Below are 12,162 nucleotides of genomic sequence, written 5' to 3'. Positions count from 1 at the left end.
ACACAAACATTCACACACTAGTAACAAAGCGTATAATAACACTGGGGGAAACTTGGGGTTCTGTGCCTTGCCCAAGGACTCTATGGCTCAGAAAAAACAGGAATCAAAACCAACGACCCTATCACTGCCACCCTCAAACTGTTCATCTGTCGCCTTGAGCTTTACAGACGTCAGCATAACCCTTATTCACTACTGAAATTGACATGTGCTGATTGAACAGTAAATATTTGACTAAACTAGAGTCATGTGGTTATCTTTTACTCTCCTTTGCTATAGAGGTGTGTGTGGGGGATGGCGGGGAGTACCTATAGACCAAGCATGGGGTGCTGAACTTTAATTTATTACTCTGGGGATTGTAGATACATGTCTTAACACTCAGCACACAGCTTTATCAAATGGATATAGTTGTGCATATATGAACATTAATGGGTCTGATAGTTTTTGAAATGGAGAAGCGTTTAATGTGTCTGAACACACGGTTAAACAGCTCCTGGTTGTTTTGGTTGGTTGCCACGGCAAAGTAATAGTAACATAAAAAAAGCAATACTGTCTCTTCTCACCATAAGATATGTTCTGACGCCAATTCAGTTGCATGTATTATATGTTTTAAGTAAAAGCCATAAAATCTTTTAAATTCCAATTAAATCGCGTGTGTAGCCATTTCATCAAATTCGTTTACTTATGGTTATTTTCTGTCTTTTGTTTTTAATTCAAAATAAAATGGATTTGATTATTTCATTTCAGTCAAGTTGAAAAAAAGTGCTTTTTGAGTGTGTTACATTTAAAGTAATTGACCACTTGTATGCGACGTGTACTGTAATGCAACAATAACTGCAGATTTATACAGGAGCGGCGAAATTACACGTTTTCCCCACGTAAGCTATTAGTGATTGGTTTAGGTGCAGGAAAATAGCCCAGTTCTCGAATTGTATTGGGTGTTACGTTAAGTCCCGCCTTTCCTGACTTCCGCAGCTGGACCTTTTTTCTATTGGTCCATCGTTTCGGAGTGCAGAGAACAACAAACAAGATAGGGTGAAGACCATCGGGATGGATGCAGGTTAGCGATTCTTCAAACAAAATAGTGCTTGTTTTTATTATTTTAAAAGCCAGTCTATGTAAAAATAATACACCACACCACTGTTTACCGCCTGGTAATAAATTACTCACTCTGTTTTATTCCACACCATTCTTTGTAGTCTCGGTGACGCTAGCCTGCTAAAGTGATGGCTAAAGCTAACCGCTAACTAACGTTAGCTTGCTGTTTTTGCTAAATATGTTGGTTTCCGTCCATTGACAGCTCGCGGTACGGCGGTATCAGTTCCTGTACGGTGTTCGGTTGCGTTCTGTGTCACTGCCATGTGTTGTTGTTGAGTTTCACTCACAATACATTTAACTTCCATCTTTGCATCGATTGTTTATGCTAGCCTAATGTTACGCCCTAGATGAACATTCCAGCCGATGCACTGTCACCATCACATCAGTCGTTAGCACCGGCAATGCTATTGCCTGGTATAGAGGTGTAATAAGTTTGAACTCATAATGCTCAAAGAAAGAAAGCGAGCCAAAAAAATCACTTGAAATCACTTTCTTTTTTCACGTTAATGTCATCTCTAACGCTGCCCACGAATCTGTGTCCAGGCTAAACAACTGACAAGTGCCGGGATGGCTCGTCAACTTTCCCTGTCTGTTTAGAACTATTAAGTATTGTACACGTAAAACTATCAGGTATTATACACGTTACCTGATACTACAGAGAGTATTTCTGAACCTGCAATTATATAATAATAATAATAACTTATATATAAAATAATATGTTGCGTAATAACAGGCAAAAGCTGACCTTGTTTGATTCATTAATTGGACTGTTCCACATAACCCACGGTTTTGAACCCAATATTTCCTACAGCATTGACAAGTGTAGATACTTAGACTATTACTCTAATTGCTTTTTGCCATCACAGCCTGCCTACGTAACTATTTATTTCCTACCTCCAGATGTTCAGTGTTCATTTGGAAGGCGTGTGTCCTGTTTTTATTAAGGGTGCTCTCCACTGATGGTAGACATTAGGTTCATATTACTTATGATGCAGAGTACCACATGATTCATCACATAAAAACTGCTTTAAACTAAATGTAGCTGTACACAAAGTAGCCGGATCCCAATAAAGAAACTAATGGATGCTCCATCTCTAGTGCCTTACAGACATATTTCCTTGTAATTAGCTGAAAAATAACAATCACAAGCAATGTCTGTCTTGTAATTTTTGCACCAGCTTAAACTTTGCTTACGTCTTCTTCTACAGCTACCTTGACATATGACACACTTCGTTTTGGAGAGTTTGAAGATTTTCCCGAGACCTCAGATCCAGTGTGGATCTTAGGGAAAGAATACAATGCCCTCACAGGTATGATTTAAACATGTCCGCATTTTAAAAGCCTGTTATTAGCTTTACTATTTGGATGTTTGGTAAAAAGATGATTTCCATTCTGTATTTTTGTAGAGAAAGATAACATTTTATCAGACGTTGCTTCACGGCTGTGGTTCACATACAGAAAAAACTTCCCACCTATTGGTAAGTGATATAATTATGGTATTGATCCCTGTTTCATGGGTTGTAAGGTTTAAGTCATATGGGTTTTCACTTCTACTTACAAAAGGGACTGTGATTGATTTTTGACAGGTGGGACAGGACCAACATCGGATACAGGATGGGGATGTATGTTACGATGTGGCCAGATGATACTAGGCGAGGCCTTGATGCGGAGACATCTAGGCAGAGGTGAGATAACTTCAGAAATATAAAAACTAAAGAAGCTTAATGTGATCAGTTAGATTTTATTCATGTGTCACTTGCTGCTATACTCCAGTCTGTAGTTGTTTGATACATGCTTAATAACTAGGTTTTTGTTTTCAGATTGGAGATGGGCCAGAAGTCAGAAACAAAGAGAGGAGTACATCAGTATTCTCAATGCATTTATTGACAAAAAAGACAGTTATTACTCCATCCATCAGATTGGTAAGTGGTGATCTTCAGACTTTTCAAATTATTCCAAAGGATCACACAAGCAATCATGAAACGGTATATTAAATTGTCCATTTATTTTTGAATGCTACTACAGCTCAGATGGGAGTTGGAGAAGGAAAGCCTATAGGCCAGTGGTATGGACCAAACACAGTTGCCCAGGTTTTAAAGTAAGTACTTTAAAGAACATAGAAATTACAAACGGTTTGCTGTGGTCCAGTTCAAAGATATTTAATTGTACAATATAAATTAGCAAGAGTCATTGAAAATATGAAGAAAAACAGCAGTTTTGCTTTTGTTTGCATTTTATGCCTTTTATTTTTACACACACTTGCAAAAGTTAGAACTGTAAACTAGAAAAGCATATTATTACAAAAAGTCTATTAAAGGGGCAGAGTAGAATGTTGGAATACTGCACTAAAAAAATCTGCTGAGTAAAAGCCTTGAACACAGGCGTCAGCCAAATGAATAGATACCTCTTCTGGACAACACGCGTCCAGTGTTATTTGATTGGATCATATTTCTTCAGTCTTTTAGTTTCTCTCCTTTTGAGTTTCGCTATGTATTGACTATAAGGTGTCAAACCATAGATAATTCAGTCTTCTGGGGAAGGAGCCAATAAGAACCTGACCATAGCATAACTCTCTCAATGTGCTGATCTGATTTCAGGAAGTTGGCAGTGTTTGATACGTGGAGCAGATTAGTTGTACACGTGGCGATGGACAACACTGTGGTCATCGAGGAGATTAGTAAGTGAACATGTGTTGCAACTTAAGTGTTTTGTTATCATGCAGTAGCACATGCACTTCTGTTCATGCCATTTTCGTACGTGTACACACCGAATGGTTCTTTAAGCAGAAAGTCTGAAATTAACATCATATAATGTTAAATTGCCAACATGTAGATTTTTACAACATAAGTAACAAAGTTAACAATATGCTTCTGGTTGTACAGCACAGACCTACATATTTTCTTTTTTTTTCCTTTTTTAATGCAGAGCGCCTCTGTATGCCCTGGCTGGATGCTGCAGGAGCCTGTGGCGAGTCAGAGGGCGTAGGGGAGCTCAACGGTTGCCTGGAAGGAGCATGTGCCCTGACTGAGGAGGAGACAGCGCTCTGGAAACCTCTGATTCTGCTCATACCCCTAAGACTGGGCCTGAGTGATATAAATGAGGCCTATATCGAAACACTTAAGGTGAGGCACTTAGTCTTGTATAAATCTAAATTTATACTGACTAAATGTTTTTTTCCCCACTAAGCATTAGAAAATAAAAGCCAACATTGGACATAAATTTCAGTTCAGGTGAGACAAAATCCATTGTTTGTTTTCACAGCAATGCTTCATGCTGCCTCAGTCCCTTGGCGTTATTGGTGGAAAACCAAACAGTGCCCATTACTTCATCGGTTTTGTCGGTATGTCTAGTCTATATGGTTGTGAAGTAAAAGAAAAATCTACATTCATGTTGGTTAAAAGCTTTGTCCACTGTTTCTTGGCATTCTTCAGGAGAGGAACTTATCTATTTAGATCCACATACTACACAGCCTGCTGTCGAGCCAAGTGAAGATGGCCTGGTCCTTGATGAGACGTATCATTGTCAGCACCCACCCTGTCGCATGCACATCTGTGAACTGGATCCATCGATTGCAGCGGTAGTAACAGAGAGCTTTTCACAGCACAGTTATCTGAAACTAAAGCTCATTAATAAATATGAATGTGTGCAAGCTGAAAACTTAATATTTCAACTCAAATTTTCCATAGCTGACCATTTGTCTTACTGTGTCCACTAGGGTTTCTTCTGCAGAACAGAGGATGAGTTTGATGACTGGTGTATGCGCATAAGAAGGGTACATCTGTGTGAACACTGCTCCTTTGTCACATCCTTGAGTCATGTATAGCAGTTAAATAAAGCATTTTTTTCTTGTTAGACACAATGGTCAATGATTAAATGGTTGTTCTTTTCTAGCTTTCCTGCAACAGAGGGGGCCTGCCCATGTTTGAACTTGTAGACAGTCAGCCTTCTCACATGGTCAGCGTTGATGCCCTAAACCTTACGCCTGGTAAATAAACTGGAGGTTTTCTACAAATACTTCCCAAAATGCAGCAACTACATGGAATTTTAACATTCTTTTTCTTTTGTGTGTTGACACTCACTTTGCAGATTTCTCAGACTCAGACCGGTTGGAGCGGTTCTTTGATTCAGAGGACGAAGAGTTTGAGATCCTTTCCCTGTGAGGGACATATGAACAATGATTTACTGTTCAACAGTAGGCGAGGGATTCACTGTCTCTTCTCTGTATCAGAAGGGAAGCCTGAGGGGATGAACATTTTTTGGAGACCTCTTCAGCCAGTCCAGCTCCGATGGTGTAGTCAGTGTGTGTCACACAGCTTCCTTTCAACAGCCTCCGAATGCTCTCTGTATCCAACATTGAGACTGCCTGGTGGAAGCCGTAGCAGGAGCTCAGGATAAATTCTGTATGCACATCTTCACATACATGTGATTCCATTTGAGTCTTAACACTTTAAATGTTTATTCTGAAGTGATATGGTGCCTTTCCCTGACTCCATAAGTAAAAATGCCATTACAGTTTTATGTTGTATAGGAACACAATGGTTCATGATGCCCATGGCTTAAGCGGTTGGTCACTAATAACTGAAGTCTGTAACAAAACCAAATTTTGTCAGATATAAAGAAAAGATGTATCCTTGCCAAGAGTGAAGCTACACTAGCTCATTTGAAGTTAATTTATTTAATCAACACAATATTTAGAAGTGAAAGAACAATAGACATGTAAGAAGATTAAAAATAAAATAAGAGATATTTGAAAGTATCTTTCATCACTTGTAAGAATGTGTGATTTCCTGTACAGAATAACAATATATGCATACAGTGTTTTAAAAAAAATATGGTTTATGGAGCCTTCCACAGCTCACCAAGTGGGAGGTTCTGCGCTGTGTTGATCGCGTTGAGGCTGTGGTATGCAATTTGTTTGTGTACATCCTCAACACTCTGAGATGCATCAATCACCTGGACAACAGACAATTTAATTAATGACAAAAATAATGAATTTAGGATGTCAGCAGAAAATAAACCCACAACCAACATTCATACCTGCCAGTTGACTGAAAGATCCTTCATTAGATGTTCAAATTTTTGTTGTACGGCTCTTTGGAACGCACTAGTCTCATATCGCTCTTCGCCAAACTGACCTCTGAGAGCAGCCTCAGCAGGACTGAGCTGCAAAAACATAACCAGGTCAGGTTTTGGCAAGCCCACGTCAGGTTTCTTGCACCAGTCCAAAGAGAAACCCTGGAAATGACAGAAGATGGCACGCTTTAAGGTTAAACCTGTCAAAATGTCAGATAAATGCAGAGTGGAAGGATGGAAAGACTCACTGGCTTGGCACTGGTGAAGGCAACTCCAGAAAAAGCATATCTGTCCACAACCAGAGTGGTACCTTGCTCTAACTTCTTTTTTATTAAAGGTCTGTGTGTTAGAAAAATGCAAAGACAATGCAGGGTATAATAAATGCCAAGGTTACGGACTACTCCCTAAACGCAGTTTCCAACATTAGACAATTAACTACATGACTAGTAAAATCCTCTATTTGTCATCTGTGAATCCCAAAATGTCAAAACATACATGGGTGTCTCATTTGTATTTTAATATTTATCCTGACATTTGGTGAGATGCTAAACTCCATTCCCGATTTGCAGAACTTTCTGCAAGTTACTTAGACACACCGCCAGGTGTCAATGTTCTCCATAGTTTTCTATGTGTCGAGATTACACTGGAACCATCAAATCCAAACAACAGCATATTGTAGCACCAGTGAGTGTGAGGTTGAGAAATTTGTAAAAGTACCACAATGAAAAACCATGACACCATAAACATGCTGTGCTGGAGTATTATTGGCACAGATTTTCTAGTCATTCGAGTTTTAAAGATGTTAAAGTATTTGTCTTTGGTGCCCATTTTGTTATAAGCAAACAGTTATGGGTAGTACAATACATACAATAATTCTTCCAGTTTTTACAGCTCCTTAAAGGATACTGATCATACTGCCTTTCTTATACGCTAATGAATAGTGGACTTTAATGTCTCAAAGAAGAAGGACCTCAAGAGAGCAATAATAGTCTTTAATTCTCCATAGTGAAGTCCAAGCACATTTGTTTGATCCAGAACCTGACTGTGAAGCTGGAGCAGGCTGCTGAAGTAATTTACTACATTTCCAAATTTGCAAAGTGACTAGCAGTTGCTAATGCTAACACCTATGCTAAATGGCCTATGCAGAGTGAATATTCATAACACTTACCTGGAAAACTCTGGTTGATAGAATACACTGCTTTAGCTTACATTATTCAAATACATAAATGTTCGAGAGTACAGCTGAAAAAACATTTTTGTCTTGCTTTTAGTAATAATTGATATATACAATATTACGAGTCAATGGGGTTGATCTTAAGAGCCAAGTACTACTATATAACTAATAGAAATGTAGTTATGTAGTTTTTTGATCATTCTTGATAAACCTGACAGTAATATGTCTCTGTATCGCAAGGTATCTAGTCTACAGAGGCTAGTGAGCTGGGGACTCCTTGGGGAAAAATCCAAGTTGAAGAATCTCTCCATGCGTGGTGTGTATCTCAAGGCAGAGTTTCCTGATGATTTAAACACTTACTGTATGTTGGATCTAGACCACCTGTGGAATTTTTCATCATTTACCTGTTTACCAAAAGCAATTGAATTTTTATTCATATTTACACATGCCTTTTTCTTCTGGTTGGTTCACCTTCATAGCTTATCATGTTAAAAATAGAAAAGCATTTAACAATTTCAATAAAATACAAATACAATATAAATACAAAGAAAACAAAAAAGGGGTTTTCCCTCATTAAACAGAGTTTAACTATGAGTGAACTATGAGTGTGGACCATGAGAGAAGGACGGCGGCCATTTATATTGCATAGGTGAAAAGGTGAAATACCACTGATTGAGAGATTTTATTAATATGGGACACACACACACACACACACACACACACACACACACACACACACACACACACACACACACACACACACACACACACACACACACACACACACACACACACACACACACAATAATACAATATCCATCCCTCCCTCCCTTATTAGGCAACATTGTTCAGAGACACCGGTGAGCGACAGCAGCCAAAACGTGCCAGCGTGCAGTCCAATTATGTAGGGCACAGCCTTCCCTAATGTAACAATATACAATACAAAGAATATTAGGAGGACAAAGCTGCTTGTGCTAAATCAGCAGATAATCACAGTATCAATTTGTTCTAACAATTACCATATAAAATCTAAACAATCTATACCAATTAAAATCTTCTATTGTCTAAGAAATGGTCTTACTGTTGGTAAATATACATACCTTCACTCCTGACCTGAGCAGCAGATGTCAGTTATTTTTTCTGTTTGACAACCTTCTTGCATGTGGGTAACTGGGGTGAGCCCACCTACAATAGACAGTGAGACAGTGTTACATTTATTGTATATTGTATTGGTCCTAAAAATATAATGGCTAAGTTACACAAGCTATAGCTAGCTGACTAGATAAGCAACCTTATTAACCTTATTGTAGAGGCCTGACTACTTAGCCACTAAGCTTGGAACACAAAACAGTTAGCATGCATGTTAGAATTTGACAGAACAATGTCATAACCCAAAATCACAAGTTGATTTAGGCTGAGACACATTACGGAGTAATAACAGATGCAACTGCGTTCATCTGCAATTTTCTATTGTAGATCACCCAGCTGGGCCAACGGTGCGCTAACGGCTAACGCAACACAAATCTGAGCAGCAGTCAGTGGAGCCGCCTTATATCACACAAATCATGTGCAACTTTGTTGTTTAGTGGCTGTAGCTGTAACTGCCACACGGCAATACTATGATTAGTTGTCTGTGTAGTTGATAACAGCAAATTAACGTTGATAACGTTAACGACTATACAAAACGCAGAAGCAAAGTTATAGACCATACAATTCCAGCTGGAAAAACCCAGACCGCTTGGGCTTTTACCTTGCCTCACATATGTGGGTTAATACATACAGACAAACAAACACATTATGACATAAGTATCAAGCATGTACTTACTACAGCAAGTGGATGACAGACTGTAGGAATAAATCCTTTCTTCAACAGGCGCCCTTGTTTTCAAAGCAGTCCAAAGTGAAATGAAGTGCGCGCAGAAACACACGCACACACACACACACACACACACACACACACACACACACACACACACACACACACACACACACACACACACACACACACACACACACACACACACACACACACACACACACACACACACACACACACACACACACACACACTCGCAGATCAGTTTGTATATTGAATATGTTTTGGTGTGGCGTGTCTTTACAGATGACAGCTACCAAGTGATTGTCGCAACAATGGCAGGGAAGATGCAGGACATAAGTCATGTTAATGTGGTGCGTATTTTCTAGGCTGTCACATGGTTTGAATTGCTTGAGGCATTTTGTGATTATAATTTGTCCGCTGAAGCAAAACATGTTGTCTTCAGTATATAGTGTTTGAGAACCGCAAACAATATTATTAACCGCAAACAATATTATTACGCCCACAGCGCCACTTGCTGTAAATGAACGAATAATTTCAAATTATTCGTTCACTTCACTGTTCAAGAGTTAAAGATCTGAGTCACTTAAAAGAGTCTGAGAGATCTGAGTCACTTAAAAGAATCAAACTTCTTTTGATGGGAGGAGTCCCCCACTGTGACGTCGTAGTCAAAACAGGGCTTGCTTTGACCCCGTTGGAGAAAATCGCAAAATATGACAATTGGAGAAAATGCACTTCTACCATTGTGTGTAAACGTGACCCATAGATTCATAGGAACACTTCAGAATGTCTAAAAAGTGGATTTTGCATGATCAGTCCCCTTTAAGGCAATATGTACATAAGCCCCCCAAAACAAACCAAAATATTATTATAATTAGACATTAAAACTAAATACATAAATGAAACTTTTTTTTTTTTTCATTTAACCCGGTGTCCATTCATCCATTTTCTAAGCCGCTTATTCCCTAATGCAGGGTCACGGGGGTGCTGGAGCCTAACCCAGCTGGCTACGGGCGAGAGGCAGGGTACACCCTGGACGGGTCGCCAGTCTATCGCAGGGCAACACAGAGACACACAACCTTTCACACACACACACTCACACCTACGGGCAATGGAGAGGGTCCAATCAACCTAATGCACGTCTTTGGACTGTGGGAGGAAGCCGGAGAACCCGGAGAGAACCTACGCAAGCACGTGCAAGAACGTGCAAACTCCACACAGAAAGTTCTGGGAATCAAACCCAGAACCTTCTTGCTGTGAGGCGACGGTGCTACCCACCGCACCGCCCTAACCCGGTGTCCTGTAGTAAAAAAAGTATTTCCTCTACACCACATACGCAACTTCCTGTTTGTTTCTTCCAACCGGTCGTCGCGCGGCCACGCCTCTAAGCTTAAGCACTGTCTCTAGTCACTCGCGCGCATTTCCACTCCTGACAACAATGGTGCAGGCCAGGGTTTAGTATGCAGCTCGTGTATAGTGGGAGTGTGGAGCATAGGTTAGCTATCTGGTGCAGCTAAGCTGAACGGCTAGAAGCTACAGCGAGAAACTGTGCTTCTGTCAAATTGTTGATGCTCTTACGGAAACACCTAGGGCTGTGCGGTGTGTGGAACACGAGTGTTCTCCCCGGTAACGTCGCCGCAGCTGCTAATCTATTAGCCTCGCTGCACCAGTTAGCTAGCCCTAGCGTCGCTAAGCTTACGAGCGACATCGCAAGCCTGGGGGTCGCTGCAACATAGTTGCTTTTAACAAAGCTTTACCACAGCTTTGGACCTGTGGTTTCATTTATTGGGTCATTTTAACGGGACTATTCGCTGAGTGACACTCCTTCTGCCAACACCGTCTCAGTCTTAATATATGTTATGTACTATGTACTTAGCACATTCCACAGCTTACTGGTGTTGGTCAGAAAGAATAATGCTCGACTGATGCCCTAGCAACACGCTGCTTTGTGCAGTTGACAACGGAGTGAGAGGCTTACACCAGTTCCCAGCGGTTGGCAGAGAAGAGCAGATGCACCGTGTGGTCCTCTAAGTCGCTCTTCTTCTCCAGGTAGGCGTTTATCAACTGTCCGATGATGGTGGTCCTATCTGCAGCAACATATGACAGCACGCGCCATTACTTCAGGCGCGATGGTGAGCCCGTTTGGTTACGATAAAGCAGAATGAATATCAAATCCCACGGCCTTACCAGGAAACCTCATCATCTCCACGGCTCTGCCACTCTGCTGCAGCGACTGGACCAGTTTGTTGCACTGAGTCGTTTTGCCAGCTCTGTCTACTCCTTCCAGCACAATAAGGGCACCTCTTTTACACGCCATAACTGCACCGTCACGTTTAGGAGACAAACAGGCAGCACGAGGTAACTCAGAACTGAGTCGCGACAAAACGGCTGGTCCTATTATCGCGCCTTTTCGCTGAAACGCGATACGTGGCCCGGTAGTTTTCCTTTCCCACCAAATTAAAAGCTGGGGAAACCAGAAAACATGTTTTCATTTTGCATTTTTGTATCGAAACGGCTTTAAATCAAATTCTATGTCTGGTTTTGAAAAAAGTATTCTCAGCTAGTTTATTGGTATTGACTAAATTCTGTTTCGTGTCGCTTATATCAAGAGAAACGAGAAAATGGATGTGTTTTGTATTATATGTTCTGGACAAATTATCCAGAAGACGGCTTTATTTCAGTCGACATCGTCTGGAAAAGAAAATATAACTTACTTACTTAGCGCCTGAGCACCAGCTACCAGCCGTCATTGTAATTCGTTTCAAAGTAAGAGTCTCGCTTTCTTAGGCCGCGTGTGAGGCATCTATCATGTTCAGAACAAATCAAATTGAATTTAACATAAATATAAACCATTTTGGGTTTAAACATTGAAAGGTGAAGTCATGGGGTAGGAATAGATAAGTCTGACTTCTTCCTACTCTGTTCATCATGTACGAGGTCAATTAAAAGCTGACATGCATTTTGTCTTGTACAAATGTATGTG

At 40.3% G+C, this 12,162-nt stretch overlaps 2 protein-coding genes across 5 annotated transcripts; one reads left to right on the top strand and one right to left on the bottom strand.

The window, feature by feature from the left end:
• The first annotated feature begins 949 nt into the window (after window positions 1-949).
• Window positions 950-5,851, top strand: atg4b (autophagy related 4B, cysteine peptidase). Of its 4 annotated transcripts, none has more exons than XM_029147460.3 (14): window positions 950-1,057; window positions 2,304-2,405; window positions 2,502-2,573; window positions 2,682-2,780; window positions 2,916-3,017; window positions 3,121-3,193; window positions 3,693-3,772; window positions 4,021-4,217; window positions 4,357-4,435; window positions 4,527-4,672; window positions 4,811-4,867; window positions 4,987-5,080; window positions 5,182-5,251; window positions 5,324-5,851. In XM_029147460.3, the coding sequence occupies exons 1-14, from the start codon at window positions 1,048-1,050 to the stop codon at window positions 5,334-5,336; spliced, it is 1,194 nt and encodes a 397-aa protein (XP_029003293.1). In that variant the 5' UTR covers window positions 950-1,047; the 3' UTR covers window positions 5,337-5,851. The 4 variants fall into 4 exon arrangements, with proteins under 4 accessions (XP_029003293.1, XP_029003292.1, XP_029003290.1 ...); XM_029147459.3 differs by having other exon boundaries at window positions 5,167-5,251; XM_029147457.3 differs by having other exon boundaries at window positions 4,811-4,912.
• dtymk (deoxythymidylate kinase (thymidylate kinase)) lies at window positions 5,752-12,042 on the bottom strand. The gene is made up of 5 exons (XM_029147462.3): window positions 11,367-12,042; window positions 11,158-11,266; window positions 6,417-6,507; window positions 6,133-6,330; window positions 5,752-6,048 (listed from the first exon to the last, which is right to left on the bottom strand). The coding sequence occupies exons 1-5, from the start codon at window positions 11,494-11,496 to the stop codon at window positions 5,932-5,934; spliced, it is 645 nt and encodes a 214-aa protein (XP_029003295.1). The 5' UTR covers window positions 11,497-12,042; the 3' UTR covers window positions 5,752-5,931.
• Between the last annotated feature and the right edge of the window lie 120 nt (window positions 12,043-12,162).

The sequence above is a fragment of the Betta splendens genome, chromosome 4 (assembly GCF_900634795.4).
Source record: "Betta splendens chromosome 4, fBetSpl5.4, whole genome shotgun sequence".
Taxonomy (NCBI): Eukaryota; Metazoa; Chordata; class Actinopteri; order Anabantiformes; family Osphronemidae; genus Betta; species Betta splendens.
The sequence above is the reverse complement of the archived record's forward strand: the minus strand, read 5'-3'. Positions and strand labels throughout refer to the sequence as shown.